This window comes from Procambarus clarkii, chromosome 20 (genome assembly GCF_040958095.1).
Source record: "Procambarus clarkii isolate CNS0578487 chromosome 20, FALCON_Pclarkii_2.0, whole genome shotgun sequence".
Taxonomy (NCBI): Eukaryota; Metazoa; Arthropoda; class Malacostraca; order Decapoda; family Cambaridae; genus Procambarus; species Procambarus clarkii.
Window position 1 is genome coordinate 15,458,706 of NC_091169.1, and position 17,503 is coordinate 15,476,208.

At 46.4% G+C, this 17,503-nt stretch overlaps 1 protein-coding gene across 2 annotated transcripts in view; it reads right to left on the minus strand.

Moving 5' to 3' along the window:
* LOC123755353 (uncharacterized) overlaps window positions 1-17,503 on the minus strand; it is a 144,414-nt gene that overhangs the window by 21,654 nt on the left and 105,257 nt on the right. Inside the window, exon 5 of one of the 2 annotated variants that reach the window (XM_045737894.2) lies at window positions 2,554-2,748. The exons of the other annotated variant lie outside the window; for it this stretch is intronic. Coding sequence (XP_045593850.2) covers window positions 2,554-2,748 — 195 coding nt within the window. The remainder of the gene's footprint in view (window positions 1-2,553; window positions 2,749-17,503) is intronic. 2 annotated transcript variants of the gene reach the window in all.

Sequence of the window (17,503 nt, forward strand, 5' to 3'; positions counted from 1 at the left end):
GGTTTTGGCATCACTGCAGACCGGATGCTAGAGAATTTCTGTAGGGCTCAATTGCAAAAAGGGGAGACATATATGCTAATGTTACAGCGGTTAGAATCAAGTCTAAACCTTTACTGTGAACTCATGGAGACTGGTCCTGGGAGCATGGAGTTCTATCAACTGATGATTCGTGAACAGTTCTTAGAAGCATGCGAATCGTCTCTCTGCGTCAAGCTCAAAGAGCAGGAGTTGCGTCAAGCAACAAAGAGCAAAAGTTATGTCAAATCAGTCTATGGCCAAGCAAGCTGATCTGTGGGCTGGGGCCAAGAGACAGGTGAAAGGGGTGAAGCCGCACGAGAAGCATCATGCTGCAGGTACTGGCGAGGGAGCTAAGCCTAAGACTGGTGTGCCGGGAGGGAGGGGAGGGGCAGGGAAACTCCTCCAACAAGCATGTACACAAGTGCTACAACTGTGGTAAGCCAGGTCATCGGGCAGCTGATTGCAAGGCAAAACCGAAGCCAGGTTACATAGCAGGTGTGAGCTCAAGTGGTAAGAAACATCCCAACGTTGGAAAGGATCCACTAGCTTGGACCCTTGAGGTGGTGGACGGGAATGTTAACGGAAAATTGGCGAAAGTCTTTCGTGAAAAAGGCGCCACCACCCACATGGTGAGAACCAGTCTAATAACGCCAGGATCTGAGACAGGTAGACACATAGATGTCCAATTCCTAAATGGCTATGCTAAGGAGATGGTGGAGGTGTATGTGTGGGTTGACACAGCATACATCAAAGGAAAAATTCGTGCCTTTCAACCGGAACGTGCTGTATATGGACTTTTACTGGGGGAATGTCCCGGGAGTGTCTAACTGCCCAAGTCCACCCTAAAAGAAAACAGGGAAGAGTGAGGAAGCTGCCTCAACTGGGTGCAGACGTCCTCAGACAGCTGGTGCCACAGATGACTCACCCAGGGGCGACGTCACAGGGAGTGACCACACCCACACCCAGCTGAAACCCAAAGGGAAGAATAAGGGAGAGAAAGCAAGCTGTGAAGTAATGGAGGGAGAAGCAAAACCCCTGGTTGAAGCGACAACAACTCCATTAATAGGTAACTCGCTCGTAGCAGCTGTCACTACGAGGTCAGAGAGCAACAAGCCGACTCGCCCAGAAAAAACCTTGAAGTTGCGAGACATTCAGGGAGTGTCTGCCAAGGAGAAAAAAGCAAAAGAATGCAAGTTCCATGTTGGTGACAAGGTACTTTTGTTACTTCCCACCAGCAGGAACAAGCTCTTGCTGTAGTGGAAGGGCCCATGCACGGTAGTGGAGTGCATGCACTCTTTAAAACTATGTGCTCGACGTCGATGGTGCCAAGAAGAAGTACCACGTTAACATGCTGAAACGCTATGAGGACCCACCTGTAGATGGATCCACAAAGCCGAAGAAGCATGCAAGACATAAGAACAGGAGAGGACCACGGGACTAGAGCAACTGTATCATTCACAGATGAGTGTAATGTCATGGTACCACATAGATAAACACGCATACACTGTCAGGTGTCTAGGTCTCCACCAATACCTATGACGTGCGGTGACGTGTGATGTCATACTAGTTTGCTTGTTTTCTGTTGGGGAGTTCTATCCACTAGTTCGACTTTTGGTAGCAATTTTAACCAGAATAGGGATTTCTTTTGGGACGCTTATCTTTCTGGATGCTTGACCCGGTCGATGGCAGACATAGAATGCTTCCAACCACATGGAGGTTTCTATAGGCCATTGCTCCATTTGCCTCTATGAGGGGGCCAGGTTCTGGCCATGGTCCCCGGTAGGCCCTAAGTACTCCATACACATGACTGATGCCAAAGTCTGACAATTAGCATATAAGCCTGGTAAGGCTTCGAGGAGCTGACGGGGCTTCCCCAGAAAATAATGACAAAACTTATGGTACAGGAAGAAAGTTTCTACTGAGTATGTATGTTGATATTACAACAATAGAAAATGAGGGTCCCGGTAGTACAGTCGGGTTCGTTTTTGACTCACAATAGAAAAGTCCAGGTTTGAATTCCGGGCGGGACAGAAATGGTTGAGTACATTTCCTATCACCTCATGTTCCTGTCCACCTAGCAGTAAGTAGGTACTCAGGAGTTAGCTTGTTGTGGGGTTGCATCTTGGGTGGGATCAATAATTTGACATGGGGGGTGTAGAGAGGGGGTGTAGGGAGGGGACCTCAATATAAGCCTAACGTATATGGATACACACTGGCTGCCTGTCCCCCTAAACACAATGAATTATTATTAATTATTATCAATAAAAGTCAATACGAAATATAGACTAAGTTCTGAAACAAGATTGTATAGGATAACAGTACATTGGAGCTCAATAGATTTTTAATATAATTAAATTTATACTTTCTTATCAATATTTGAATCTTTTTGTTTGCATATATGGTGGAATTCTAAATGTAGTGTCTTTCTAGTTACAGTATTAAACAAAATTAACCTTTCATTAATATGGTTAAAATTTTCAAAATATATCACATACCCTCTTAAAGATTGTCTTTATACAAAATAAACTGACTCACCTCAATATAATGAGCACAGACGAACAACAGGTAGACAACTTCAATAAGAGCAAGGATGATCATAGTTGCTAGGAGTGCCAGTAGAACCGCTGGCATGGAGATATATATGACAATGCTAACCACAGACAGTGTGATAAATATTCCCACACGAACGCTGCTCCATGTTATATAGGGCACCATAAACTTGGGTTTTTCCTAAGATAACAAAACAAATTATGACTAGTATTTAATCACCTCAAATATTTGTCTTAAATGCTCAACTTGTCTAGTAAATATGAAGAAATTTCTCCATCTCAACATTAACAGTCCTCATACAGTATTTGCATAATTTTTTAGCATACAGCATATAGTACTTGATTGATAATAGTCGAAGTGTGATTGAACAGCTTGTGATTGGGCTGAAAAGAATTGGGTAACAGACAAACACTATGATCTGAAGCCTACTAGCCCTTCCTCCACTTCCTAGTTACTCTGGAATGTGTTTGGAGTGGTTAAACTTCCCAGGATTTTGCTGCTTTCCATGTTGCTAGCCTGGTTATTCCTTCTTTATGATTTAAGTGTTCTGGGGAAGATGTAAGCTTTGTTGCCAGTCCTCCTCTCTCTTTTTTTTTTTTTTTTTTTTTTTTGAGTTTGGCTCCTGGTCTTGAAGATGTGTAGCATCAATTGGACATGTTTTTTTTATTTCCCGTCCAAGTATGATCTGGACATATCCTTCATTGCCCCAAAGGTGTATTTCCAGGACATGGCCACGATACCCCTCCCTATGCCCAGGGCCCAAGTTTTAATCGTTTTAACTTGCCCTCAAAACAGGCATCTCTGATGAGACAGGAAAGAAACCCCTCTGTCCCACAGAGCAAGCTATAAAGCCAGGGCATATGCAATGTGGATGACATGAAACAAAATCATGTCCCTGGCAGAACTAATGTTCAGCCAGGGCAGAACATGGCAGAACTAATGTTCTAGACAGAGCCAACATCACTTAGCTTAAGTGTAATTACCTAAGTGTAGTTACAGGATGAGAGCTCTGCTTGTGGTGTCCCATCTGCACAGCACTCTTTGTCATATAACGCTTTGAAATTACTGATGGTTTTGGTCTCGACCACCTTCTCACCTAACTTGTTCCAACCGTCTATCACTCTGTTTGTGAAAGTGAATTTTCTTATACAGTGATACCTTGGTTTTCCAATTTAATTGATTCTCAGAAACGGTTCGTAAGTCAAAAATTTCCAACACGAAACAAATTTTCCCATAAGAAATACTGTAGACACGTGATTATCAGGAATTCGAATATCCGGAAAACGCCCATATATGGCCAAAATCGTGACCGGATAAAGTTATCTCAATATCCGGCCAAAATGTCCATAGGAGCCGGAAAATCAGGTGTTTGACTGGATAAAAAATCTGGGTCAGTTAACTTACTGCCAATGTTGCACTATCTGGACAGTCAGCCAGACAAGCAGTGAATTGTCCGGATATGAAAGCCAGGCTGCGGGCCGTACCGTATTAATCCCGTAAGGTTGTGGCTGCGGTGCATGGTGTAGGAGGGGGTGGTGTGGGTGGGTGGTGTTGGGAGGGAGGGGAGCATTGGGAGGTACCACCTGGGGGATAACGATCAAGAAGGGATGAAGGGAAGGAGGGAGTGAGTCGGGGAGGGAAGGAAAGAGGGAGTGAGTTGGCAGGAAGGGGGAGAGGGAAGTAGGAAGTGAGTTGGGGAGGAAAGGAAAGAGGGAGTGAGTTGGCAGGAAGGGAAGGAAAGGGGGAGTGAGATGGCAGGAAGGAAGGGAGGGAAAGAGGGAGTGAGTTGGCAGGAAGAGAGGGAGGGGAGGAGGGAGTGAGTTGGCAGGAAGGAAGGGAGGGAAAGAGGGAGTGAGTTGGCAGGAAGAGAGGGAGGGAAGGAGGGAGTGAGTTGGCAGGAAGGAAGGGAGGGAAGGAGGGAGTGAGTTGGCAGGAAGGAAGGGAGGGAAGGAGGGAGTGAGTTGGCAGGAAGAAAGGGAGGGAAGGAGGGAGTGAGTTGGCACGAAGGGAGGGAAGGAGGGAGTGAGTTGGCAGGAAGGAAGGGTGGGAAGGAGGGAGTGAGTTGGCACGAAGGGAGGGAAGGAGGGAGTGAGTTGGCAGGAAGGAAGGGAGGGAAGGAAGGAGTGATTTGGCAGGAAGAAAGGGAGGGAAGGAGGGAGTGAGTTGGCAGGAAGGAAGGGAGGGAAGGAGGGAGTGATTTGGCAGGAAGGAAGGGAGGGAAGGAGAGAGTGAGTTGGCAAGAAGGAAGGGAGAACTGTTGAGTGTGTATGTGACTCGCTCAAGCCTAATGAAGGAAGGTAGTGTTGGAGGTGTTGCAAGAATTAATATGTTTTCTTATTGCTGTGGAAAGCTAGTTATGAATATTAACCCCTTAACTGCGTTGCCTCCAAATGTGACACCCCCGCAGTGCGCAGGAAATAAATTCTCTGGAAAAAATTCTTTTTTCTTTTTAAAGTGTCAAAAACCCTTCCCTCAGTATGGGTATGTAAAAAAAAAAAAAGTCGAAATTGTACTTACTTTGGCTGCTATGTGGTCCAGAAGTTGGGGCGTGACGTCATCATTCCCCGTGCGCCCGTGCCATAAGCTCTCGGGGGCGGCGGGGCGCGCGAGTTGCCGCGAATATATTTTCGTTCATTTTGTGCGCACCTTTCCAAATACATTTTCATTGTTTTTATGTGCCAATCCAATGCATAATGAACACGTACACTATAATATCGCAGTACAACATCAGTACTGTCCGTAGACACTGTGTTACGTGCATGAAACTTGTGTACACATATGCAGCACATATTTACTATGTATCATGCTAATTTGTGTATATATACAATCTATTTACAGACTATACACTGTCACACACTATATACATTCACCATCAACACATTCAGAACACCGCGAGTGAGAGCTGCCACACCCAGCCAGCCCTCCCTCACTTCTCCAACATTGTATTCTTTCAACTTCTAAAAGTCTCCGTGGTGTAGTGGTAAGACATTCGCCTGGCGTTCCGCGAGCGCTATGTCATGGGTTCGTATCCTGGCCGGGGAGGATTTACTGGGCGCAAATCCTTAACTGTAGTCTCTGTTTAACGCAACAGTAAAATGTGTACTTGGATGAAAAAACGATTCTTCGCGGCGGGGGATCGTATTCCAGGGACCTGCCCGAAACGCTACACGTACTAGTGGCTGTACGGTATCCACTCAATTTAACGGCCTCTTTTATACCGATCTGCCGGTAATAACGACCGGTTTGGGAGATCGGTATCTGGACCCTCATATACCAGTCTGGTGGTCGATATTACCGAAGGTCGGTATTGAGTTTGTTTTGGCATCGGCGGCCCCTCATGTGGCAACAGGCCACCGACCTCCAAGGCCTTGAGGGAGGGATGGGAGGCAGTGATTGATGGAGGGAGGCATTGAGGGGGAGAGGCAGGGAGAGTGTTGGGGGTGGTGGTGAGGGTGGTAGGGAGAGTATTGGTGGTGGTAGTGAGGGAGGGAGGGAGAGGGGTGGTGTTGAGGGAGGCAGGGAGAGTGTTGGGGGTGGTGGTGAGGGTGGTAGGGAGAGTATTGGTGGTGGTAGTGAGGGAGGGAGGGAGAGGGGTGGTGTTGAGGGAGGCAGGGAGAGGGGTGGTGTTGAGGGAGGCAGGGAGAGGGGTGGTTTTGAGGGAGGCAGGGAGAGGGGTGGTGTTGAGGGAGGCAGGGAGAGTATTGGTGGTGGTAGTGAGGGAGGGAGGGAGAGGGGTGGTGTTGAGGGAGGCAGGGAGAGGGGGTGGTGTTGAGGGAGGCAGGGAGAGGGGTGGTGTTGAGGGAGGCAGGGAGAGGGGTGGTGTTGAGGGAGGCAGGGAGAGGAGTGGTGTTGAGGGAGGCAGGGAGAGGAGTGGTGTTGAAGGAGGCAGGGAGAGTATTGGTGGTGGTAGTGAGGGAGGGAGGGAGAGGAGTGGTGTTGAGGGAGGCAGGGAGAGGAGTGGTGTTGAGGGAGGCAGGGAGAGGAGTGGTGTTGAGGGAGGCAGGGAGAGGAGTGGTGTTGAAGGAGGCAGGGAGAGGGGTGGTGTTGAGGGAGGCAGGGAGAGGGGTGGTGTTGAGGGAGGCAGGGAGAGGGGTTGTGTTGAGGGAGGCAGGGAGAAGGGTGGTGTTGAGGGGGGCAGGGAGAGGGGTGGTGTTGAGGGAGGCAGGGAGAGGGGTGCTGTTGAGGGAGGCAGGGGAGAGGGGTGGTGTTGAGGGAGGCAGGGAGAGGGGTGGTGTTGAGGGAGGCAGGGAGAGGAGTGGTGTTGAGGGAGGCAGGGAGAGGGGTGGTGTTGAGGGAGGTAGGGAGAGTATTGGTGGTGGTAGTGAGGGAGGGAGAGGGGTGGTGATAAGGAAGGCAGAGGGCAGAATTGCTGACCAAGGCAATGGTGCCAAACCTCTCACCCCATACTGTATTAAATTTTGTAATCTTAGTTGTAAAATATTTATGCCAAAATATGTTAATTTTCGTATATAACTATACATTATTAATCAATAACATGTTTTATAGTTTCCTATTTGTTAATTAAACAAATATAGTTTTATTTATGAATTATGCACAGCTGGCATCTGCGAGCAGGCGCTGACAGATGTCTGGGTAGCCAGGCCTCGACCCCGTTATAGTACTGTAGCTCCCTCGACCCCGTTAGTAGCTCCTTCCTCCATCACCTGCTGTTTTCATGTTATGAGGAACGCATTGAGGGAGGGGATGGAAGATAATGAGGGAGGGGATGGAAGATAATGAGGGAGGGGATGGAAGATAATGAGGGAGGGGATGGAAGATAATGAGGGAGGGGATGGAAGATAATGAGGGAGGGGATGGAAGATATTGAGGGAGGGGATGGAAGATAATGAGGGAGGGGATGGAAGATATTGAGGGAGGGGAGGGAAGATAATGAGGGAGGGGATGGAAGACATTGAGGGAGGGGATGGAAGATAATGAGGGAGGGGATGGAAGATAATGAGGGAGGGGATGGAAGATAATGAGGGAGGGGATGGAAGATAATGAGGGAGGGGATGGAAGATATTGAGGGAGGGGAGGGAAGATAATGAGGGAGGGGATGGAAGACATTGAGGGAGGGGATGGAAGATAATGAGGGAGGGGATGGAAGATAATGAGGGAGGGGATGGAAGACATTGAGGAAGGGGATGGAAGATAATGAGGGAGGGGATGGAAGGCATTGAGGGAGGGATGGAAGATAATGAGGGAGGGGATGGAAGGCATTGAGGAAGGGGATGGAAGATAATGAGGGAGGGGATGGAAGGCATTGAGGGAGGGATGGAAGATAATGAGGGAGGGGATGGAAGGCATTGAGGAAGGGGATGGAAGATAATGAGGGAGGGGATGGAAGGCATTGAGGGAGGGATGGAAGATAATGAGGGAGGGGATGGAAGGCATTGAGGGAGGGGATGGAAGACATTGAGGGAGGGGATGGAAGATAATGAGGGAGGGGATGGAAGGTATTGAGGGAGGGGATGGAAGATAATGAGGGAGGGAATGGAAGACATTGAGGGAGGGGATGGAAGATAATGAGGGAGGGAATGGAAGACATTGAGGGAGGGGAGGGAAGGAGGTGTTTGGTTTATATGGTTCACTTGTTGTGTGGTCCCTTGTTATACAGTATAAAGTATATCCTACCTGAATGTTACTTGAAAAATTACCGACATCTTAACTTCGGAAATACCAGAACTCCGGAAATAACGACCAGGGTACAGCCCCATATAGGCCGTTAAATTGAGTGGATACTGTACAAGAATGTAACAACTCTTTTATATATCTAAAAAAAAAAAAAAAAAAAAAAAAAAACTTTGCCCCTCCCATCATACAGTTATTCACACCAATTTTTCATGTTCATTTATGTATATTTACAACATATGTACTCACTATACACTGTCACACACTATATACATTTACCATCAACACATTCAGAACATCGCGTAGCAGCTGCTTCCGGTCCGTCTAATTACCACAAGCTACAAAAGCTTCAGAAAGCTTCCTGGCAATACGTTAGTAATGAATAAATATGATATATTTACTCATTATAATGTTGGTGCTGAATGTACAACACGAAAAAACATAATTTTAATCTGAAAAAGTATCTTTTTATAAAGAAATTAGACGAAAATAAAAAGCTGGTGATGCCAAATCAAGTCGACGATCCAAGCTTCGGTTAGGTTTGGTTAGGTTAGGTTTGGTTAAGTTAGATTAGGTTAGGTTAGGTTAGGACAGGTTAGGTTAGGTTAGGTCAGGTCAGCCTAACCTAACATATCATATTTATTCATTACTAACGTATTGCCAGGAAGCTTTCTGAAGCTTGTGTAGCTTGTGGTAGCTTGTGGTAATTAGACGGACCCGCTGCCTCGTATGGGCCAATGGCAGCTGCCTCGTATGGGCCAATAGCAGCTGCCTTGTATGGGCCAATAGAAGCTGCCTCGTATGGGCCAATAGCAGCTGCCTCGTATGGGCCAATAGCAGATGCCTCGCATGGGCCAATATCAGCTGCCTCGTATGGGCCAATAGCACCTGCCTCGTATGGGCCAATAGCAGCTGCCTCGTATGGGCCAATAGCACCTGCCTCGTATGGGCCAATAGCAGCTGCCTCGTATGGGCCAATAGCAGCTGCCTCGTATGGGCCAATAGCAGCTGCCTCGTATGGGCCAATAGCAGCTGCCTCGTATGGGCCAATAGGAGCATTTGACCATGAACACATTCAGAACACCTTGAGTGAGAGCAGCCACACCCAGCCAGTCTCCCTCACTCCAACATCTTACTCGCCAACATTGCTCCTCCCACCATATTGTTATAGTTTTTATTACACATGTTCTATATACCTATCTACATGTTTTATTTACCAGAACTATGCAAGTAAGCCGGTATTGTCTCCAAAGAGTACAGTGGCCACCATACACTGCATGAAAAATCACACAGTTGACGATGCTACGATTACATGGGTCCGTCTAATTACCACAAGCTACACAAGCTTCACAAAGCTTCAGAAAGTTTCCTGGCAATAGGTTAGTAATGAATAAATATGATATGTTAGGTTAGGCTGACCTAACCTAAACTAACCTAACCTAACTTAACCTAACTTAACCTAACTTAACCTAACCTAACCTAACCTAACCGACGCTTGGATCGTCGACTTTATTTGGTGTCACCAGCTCTTTATTTTCGTCTAATTTCTTAATAAAAATATACTTTTTCAGATTAAAATTATGTTTTCTCGTGTTGTACATTCAGTACCAACATTATAATGAGTAAATATATCATATTTATTCATTACTAACATATTGCCAGGAAGCTTTGTGAAGCTTGTGTAGCTTGTGGTAATTAGACGGACCGGATTACATCACCTCCCTCACCAAAATAGCTCCTCTCAACATTCTCCTGTTGCTGTTCTTACACTATATACACACACTATATATACCCATGTACATGTGTTGCCCATAGCAAACCACTAAGCTAGTATGGTGAACAAAACAAGAGTGGCAGCCACACACACAGAGGCTACCTCAATTCTCGCCCTCCCTCCCTCATCAAAATTCCTCCTTCCACAATACTACGCACAACGCTAATTATAACCACAATCCTGCTATTATCACAATCCTGGTCACTATAATTCCTGTAAATGAATAATTGACCACACGTTTATTTTGAAAAGGAACCTAAGAAATCATTTGAAGATTCCTAGATGAACGAAATAATGCTGTGGTGCTGTGGCTAGCGCTGTGAACATCGTGAACAGCATTGAATCACTGATATTTGAACATTGTACCCAGTCATTATCACACTCAGGCTCTAATATAACACTATCATAGCTAAATAATACAAGTTATATATATATTTTGACATTATTAGGCGATGCTGTGGTCACACGCTGAACAGCAGTGCTGTGCGCTCATGCTGTGAGCGCCAGCCTTGGTTGCTCACACACTACTGAGGCTCCCGCACCCGGGAATGTGGACCACGATTTTTTTTAAAGACGGCGTCTGTTTACAAGAGCCCTGAGGAAGCTGATGTGAACCCCATGTAGCCGCGGGAGTTTTGAATGGAACGTGAAAAATACAAATATCCGGAGGTGCGTTGCGCAAACCAGACGTGAGCCTGCAGGCGCGTTGCGCAGTTTAAGGGTTAATTAAATAACACACTATAATAGTTAAACAGTACAGTACAGTATTTGGTTTGCTCTCTATTCATTTAAATATTTAAAATAAAATAATATGGGATTGAACAGAACTTAAGGCGCACATGTTAACACTTTCCTGGATTTTCGACTTGGACTTACGGGTGGTTTCCCTAACCGCTTGTCGGATCACGACGTAAATTTACGGACAGTGTTATATTGGGTATTTACTACTCGATCGACTTGGGGTTTGTATGAATATGTTTGCCATTAAATTTTTGTTTTCTCTAATAGGCACTGTGCCAATTTGAGAAAACGGCAAAGTATTGTAACTTAAGAGGAGAGACTATTGAATTGGTGTCACAACGAGGGTAATCGCGCACTCCACACACTCTTGTGTTGGCCGTGATCATGATTCTACATTTATATGCATATGTCTGTGTAGAGAATTATATTCCGAACACTATACAAACAAAAAAAACGGAGTGAATCAAGTATAAACTTGAAAAAACATGAGCAAAGTAAAAACTTTTATGCTCACGGGTACAAACACGCGTAAGATTCGCGTAAGATTTTATTCGCCGCAAATTTATTTGACGCTCTGTTGGCCAATTCTACCCACGTTCTTATAGAACTTTCTATTGTGAACACATTGCTATAAAAATGAAATACGTAGCTCGAGAAATAATGTCATGACAGTGAAATAAGTATAAAGTTTCAAAGCGCTGCATCACAACAGTGTCGTCGCTGCTGAAATCACGGCTAACGCTTCGCCCAGTTCCCACACTCGTGCGGAACATAATTAGACATTGATAGGCATATGTCTGGGTGGGGAATTTTATTGCGAGTTCAGTGATATCAAAATAAGCGCTGTAGGATGACTGTGAGGCTGGCAACAAACGAAAGAGTATGAACATTTACTTCCTGTTTGGGTGTCACGGCGAGTCATCTTCATGTTTATTTACTTCGTGGTGGGATAGCAAATGCTTGGGTGACATTTTATGCATATGATCTTGTAGAGAATTTTATTGCCAACGCATTGATACCAAAATGAAAAATGTAGCTCGAGAATTGATGTTAGGAGCGTGAAAAGATGATAAACTTTTTTGTGTTCACGCTTGAGCGCCCAGAACGCCGCGCGCACAACCCGCTTTTTTTTTCAGGGAGTGCGCGCGCACTAAAGTGTTAAAAGTCATCGTACAGCATGTCAACACCCACGGAGGGGAGATGGGAAGGCTGACGTGAGGTGGGGGAGGGAGGGGGGTCACCAGGCAGGAGAACACAGACCTGTGATCTGTCTCTGTCCAGTCTCGCCAACCCACCCACTTGTTTACCCACCTGCCCACCCACCCACCTGTTCACTCACCTGCCTGCTCACCCACCCACCCACCTGGAATGATGGAATGCATTAGGAAGTGATGTGGTGGAGGCTGACTCCATACACAGTTTCAAGTGTAGATATGATAGAGCCCGATAGGCTCAGGAATCTGTACACCTTTAGACATTGTTTATGCTTTAAGATATCATCTAGAAGAAAATGGGGACATTGAAACAGTTGATAAACTCGATTTAAGGAGAGGACACTATGGGGAACTTCAAAATTTTTTTAATGAGTGTAATTGGACAGAATTGTTGCTAGGCAGGGAAGCAAATGAAATGTATGCCAAATTTTTAAAAATATACGAGGAAGGCACACAAACATTCATACCAAAACAGAGGTGCAGGGCCAGAAAACAGGATTGGTTCGACAGAAATTGTGAGAGGGCAAGAGACCAAAAGACACAAAAATGGAATCAGTATAGGAAGAGGCCAAACCCTCAAACATACCAGCGATACAAAGATGCGAGAAACAACTATACGGCAGTAAGGAGAGAGGCAGAAAGAAATTTTGAAAAGGGGATAGCAGATAAATGTAAAACAGAACCGGGCCTATTCTACAAATTCATAAACAACAAATTGCAGGTAAAGGATAATATCCAGAGGTTGAAAATGGGAAACAGATTCACGGAAAATGAAAAGGAAATGTGTGAAACATTAAATGAAAAGTTCCAAAGTGTGTTTGTACAAAATGAAATCTTCAGAGAACCAGACACAATGGGAATTCCAGAGCACAACATAGAGGATAGAGGTGTCTAGAGATGAAGTGGAAAATATGCTCAAGGAGCTCAGTAAGAACATAGCAGCTGGCCCAGATGGAGTTTCACCATGGGTTCTGAGAGAATGTGCATGAGCTCAGCATTCCAATTCACCTGATCTTTCAGGCATCCCTGTCTACAGGAATCGTAGCAGACGTGTGGAAACAGGCTAACGTAGTTCCAATCTACAAAAATGGCAGCAGGGAAGACCCCCTCAATTATAGACCTGTATCATTGACAAGTGTAATAGTGAAAGTATTGGAAAAACTAATCAAAACTAAATGGGTAGAACACCTGGAGAGAAATGATATAATATCAGACAGACAGTATGGTTTTCGATCTGGAAGATCCTGTGTATCGAATTTACTCAGTTTCTATGATCGAGCCACAGAGATATTACAGGAAAGAGATGGTTGGGTTGACTGCATCTATCTGGACCTAAAAAGGGCTTTCGACAGAGTTCCACATAAGAGGTTGTTCTGGAAACTGGAAAATATTGGAGGGGTGACAGGTAAGCTTCTAACATGGATGATAAATTTTCTGACTGATAGAAAAATGAGGGCAGTAATCAGAGGCAATGTATCGGAATGGAGAAATGTCACAAGTGGAGTACCACAGGGTTCAGTTCTTGCACCAGTGATGTTTATTGTCTACATAAATGATCTACCAGTTGGTATACAGAATTATATGAACATGTTTGCTGATGATGCTAAGATAATAGGAAGGATAAGAAATTTAGATGACTATCATGCCCTTCAAGAAGACCTGGACAAAATAAGTATATGGAGCACCACTTGGCAAATGGAATTTAATGTTAATAAATGTCATGTTATGGAATGTGGAATAGGAGAACATAGACCCCACACAACCTATATATTATGTGAGAAATCTTTAAAGAATTCTGATAAAGAAAGAGATCTAGGAGTGGTTCTAGATAGAAAACTATCACCTGAGGACCACATAAAGAATATTGTGCAAGGAGCCTATGCAATGCTTTCTAACTTCAGAATTGCATTTAAATACATGGATGGCGATATACTAAAGAAATTGTTCATGACTTTTGTTAGGCCAAAGCTAGAATATGCAGCTGTTGTGTGGTGCCCATATCTTAAGAAGCACATCAACAAACTGGAAAAGGTGCAAAGACATGCTACTAAGTGGCTCCCAGAACTGAAGGGCAAGAGCTACGAGGAGAGGTTAGAAGCATTAAATATGCCAAAACTAGAAGACAGAAGAAAAAGAGGTGATATGATCACTACGTACAAAATAGTAACAGGAATTGATAAAATCGACAGGGAAGACTTCCTGAGACCTGGAACTTCAAGAACAAGACGTCATAGATTTAAACTAGCTAAACACAGATGCCGAAGAAATATAAGAAAATTCACCTTCGCAAATAGAGTGGTAGACGGTTGGAACAAGTTAACACTTTCGTGCTCTCGGCGCTCAAAAAAAAACAATACCCCAGATGCTTTCGGCACTTCGCGCGCCTACGCGGTAAGACCGAAAAAGTGTACACTCTTTTGACTGTCCTGACAATAATTGAAGGCGCACGTATTTAAATTTGGTATCACTGTGTTCGCAATGAAATTGTCTATAAGAGCATACCTATAAAATGCCGCCCAAGCATAAGGAGTATCAACACCAAATAAAAAACTATGCAGATCACTCGCCGAGAGCGCCAAACAGCAACAAAATGTTTCCACTCTCTTAATGATTGCGAAGCCTACAGTTGTCCTACATCGCTAATTTTGGTATCATTGGAATCGCAATAAAATTCTCTACACGGACATATGCATATGAATGTTTAATATAGGTAATTGCCCACCCGCAAGAGTGTGTGAAGTGGAGAGTAGTTAGCCGCGAGCGCACTGGCGAAAACACAGGGGGGAAATCATGCTTGGAAAGTTTATACGTTTCCTGACCCTACTTTTCTATGTACGTATTTCTTTTTTATACCAATGTGTTCGCAATAAAATTTTCTATAAGATGAACTGTATAACATTTGTACAAAGCATGTGTAAGAGAAGCGCCAAATATAGAACCACGTCGCTCAGTATGCGTTCGGGGCAGAAACGAGCGCATTGTTTTCGTTCGTTTGATGTTTGTCATGTTTATACTTGTTGAAACATTTTATAATTTGTATGACAGTGATCGCAGTAAAATTCCCTACACAGACATATACATAACACATACAAATATTTCCCACGTGTTGGATATATCAACGGCTAAAGGGAACCCACTGCCACACGCTCGCCACACCCCCAAACATACTGTGTGTATTTTTTTTTTTACTCATAGAAGTTTATGTGATATAATATTCATTCTGGTACCAAAACATTCGCAAATAAATTCTCTACAAAACAAAAGTATCCCCATCCATTTCGGTTAAAAAATGGAATTTATAGAAATATTTTTTGATGGACGAGAAAAGTAGGCTGTTATGCGGAATCGTAAGACAAAAACGAGCGTTGAATGTAATGAAACGCCATTTTCTGGGTGAGTCCCAGAGGCTCCCCGGAGCTATCCCAGGCTGATATGCTAATGTCAGACTTTGGCATCAGTCATGTGTATGGAGTTCTTAGGCCTACCGGGGACCACGGCCAGAACCGGGCCCCCTCAGAGAGGCAAGGGGAGCAATGGCCTATAGAAGCCCCCGTGTAGTTGGAAGCATTCTATGTCTGCCATCGACCGGAACAGGCACCCAGAAAGGTAAGCGCCCCAAAACAAACCCCTATTCTGGTTAAAATTGCTACCAAAAACCAAACTAGTGGATAGAACTCCCCAACCGAAAACAAGCAAACTAGTGTGACGTCACACACTGCTGCGCCGCTGTCTGCGCAGCTCCCCCCTCCCCGGGAGGGGGAAGGGGGAGCCCCAGACCCCCGCGCCGGCTACCCACACCTCAGTTCTTGAGGCTGGATGTCAAAAACGCGAAAAACCGCCGACCGGAGGGAGGGAGGGATGCCGGGGAGCCTCTGGGACTCACCCAGAAAATGGCGTTTCATTACATTCAACGCTGGTTTTCTGGGGGGAGCCCCGTCGGCTCCCCGGAGCTAACTACCCACAGACAGAAAAAGAGGGACTTACCCGGGAGGCGGTCGTCGCACACCCCTCAACTCGAAGCCGAGACAACTGGCTGCAACCGCCGACCCAAAGCAACACAGGCCCGACGAGGCCCAGGGACATTCACAAGGTAACGAGCAGCCAGGACCCTGTTCGACCACCAAAATCCCCGCGCCCGAATATCAGACCAAGACATATTCCCAAAGACGGCAGCAAGAGCCGCGAACTTACGAACGTCATGGGCACGGGGATAGACCGCAAGCTGGCTGGACCTAATAACCCTGCGGACGACCTGAGAGACTCGAACCCGCGAACAGGGAAGAAGGGAAACCGGATCAACCCACAGCGCGTCCCCGGACACAGAAGCTGTGGCGCGCAAATAACGGCGAAGCGCCGCAACCGGACACAAAACATGATGCACACCCGGCCTGACCAACCAAGCATCAACCACCCATGGACCCCTCCGGAACGCAGCAGTCTCATTCTTCGCCAGAAAAGAAGGAGACGGCTGCAAACGAACAAAACTATCACCACGACCAAAAGAGCAGAAACCCCTGCGCCGGAGGAGAGCATGAAGCTCCCCTACCCGACCCCCAGAGGCCAAAGCCAACAAGAAAAGTGCCTTGGAAAAACAATCCTGGACCGAAGGGGCCACAACGAAACGAGGAGATGAAAGGAAAGCGAGCACTCTGTCCAAAGACCAGGACGGCTCAGGCGACGCATGAGCAGGCCGGAGGTGAAACAATGCACGAGACAGCTTGCGAAACGGCGCAGACGTAACATCGATACCGAAAGCAAGCTGAAGCGGCTCCGCCAGCGCCGCACGATACGAAGCGACAGTGTTAGGCATAAGATAACGGTCCTGAAACAACCACGAGAGGAAGGACAAGACCACCCGAACAGACAAGGAGCTAACACGACGAAGACGCAAAAAGAAACGGAAGGACCGCCAGGAAACTTCATACTGCTGCCGAGAAGAAGCCCTCAGGTGGGACACCAACAAGGAGGCCACCTGATCACCATAGAGATGATGATAGACTCGAGTCAAAAAAACCATACGCGAAGACTCGAGGAGAAGATCGAACCAGCTACGTGACGTACCGGCCCGATCTGCTGAAAGAGGCGGAGCCGCGGGAAAACCCTCGGGTTCGGACACCGAGCAACCAGCGCCTGAAACCATGGCTGGGCCGGCCACCAAGGGGCCAGAAGGACAACTCTCCCCCGGTAAGTCTCTAAGCGAGTCAGGACCTGGAGCAACAGCCGAACCGGGGGAAAGAGGTACAGGAACCCCCACCTCGACCACTCTAGCCGAAAGGCATCGACCCCGACGGCCTCGCAATCGGGGAAGGGCGCCGCATAAACGGGAAGACGCCGCGACCACGCCGACGCAAAGAGGTCCACTTCGGGGCGCCCGAACGTCTGGCAAAGCCAACGGAAGGACTCGTCGTCGACCGCCCACTCCATGGAGAGGGGAACGAAGCGAGACAGGGCGTCGGCCAAGACGTTGGACACGCCCCGTACGTGAACCGCCAGGAGAGCCAAACCCCGAGAACTCAGCAGACGAGTCACCCGAAGCGACCAACCCCAAAGAGACAAGGACCGCATCGAACCCCCG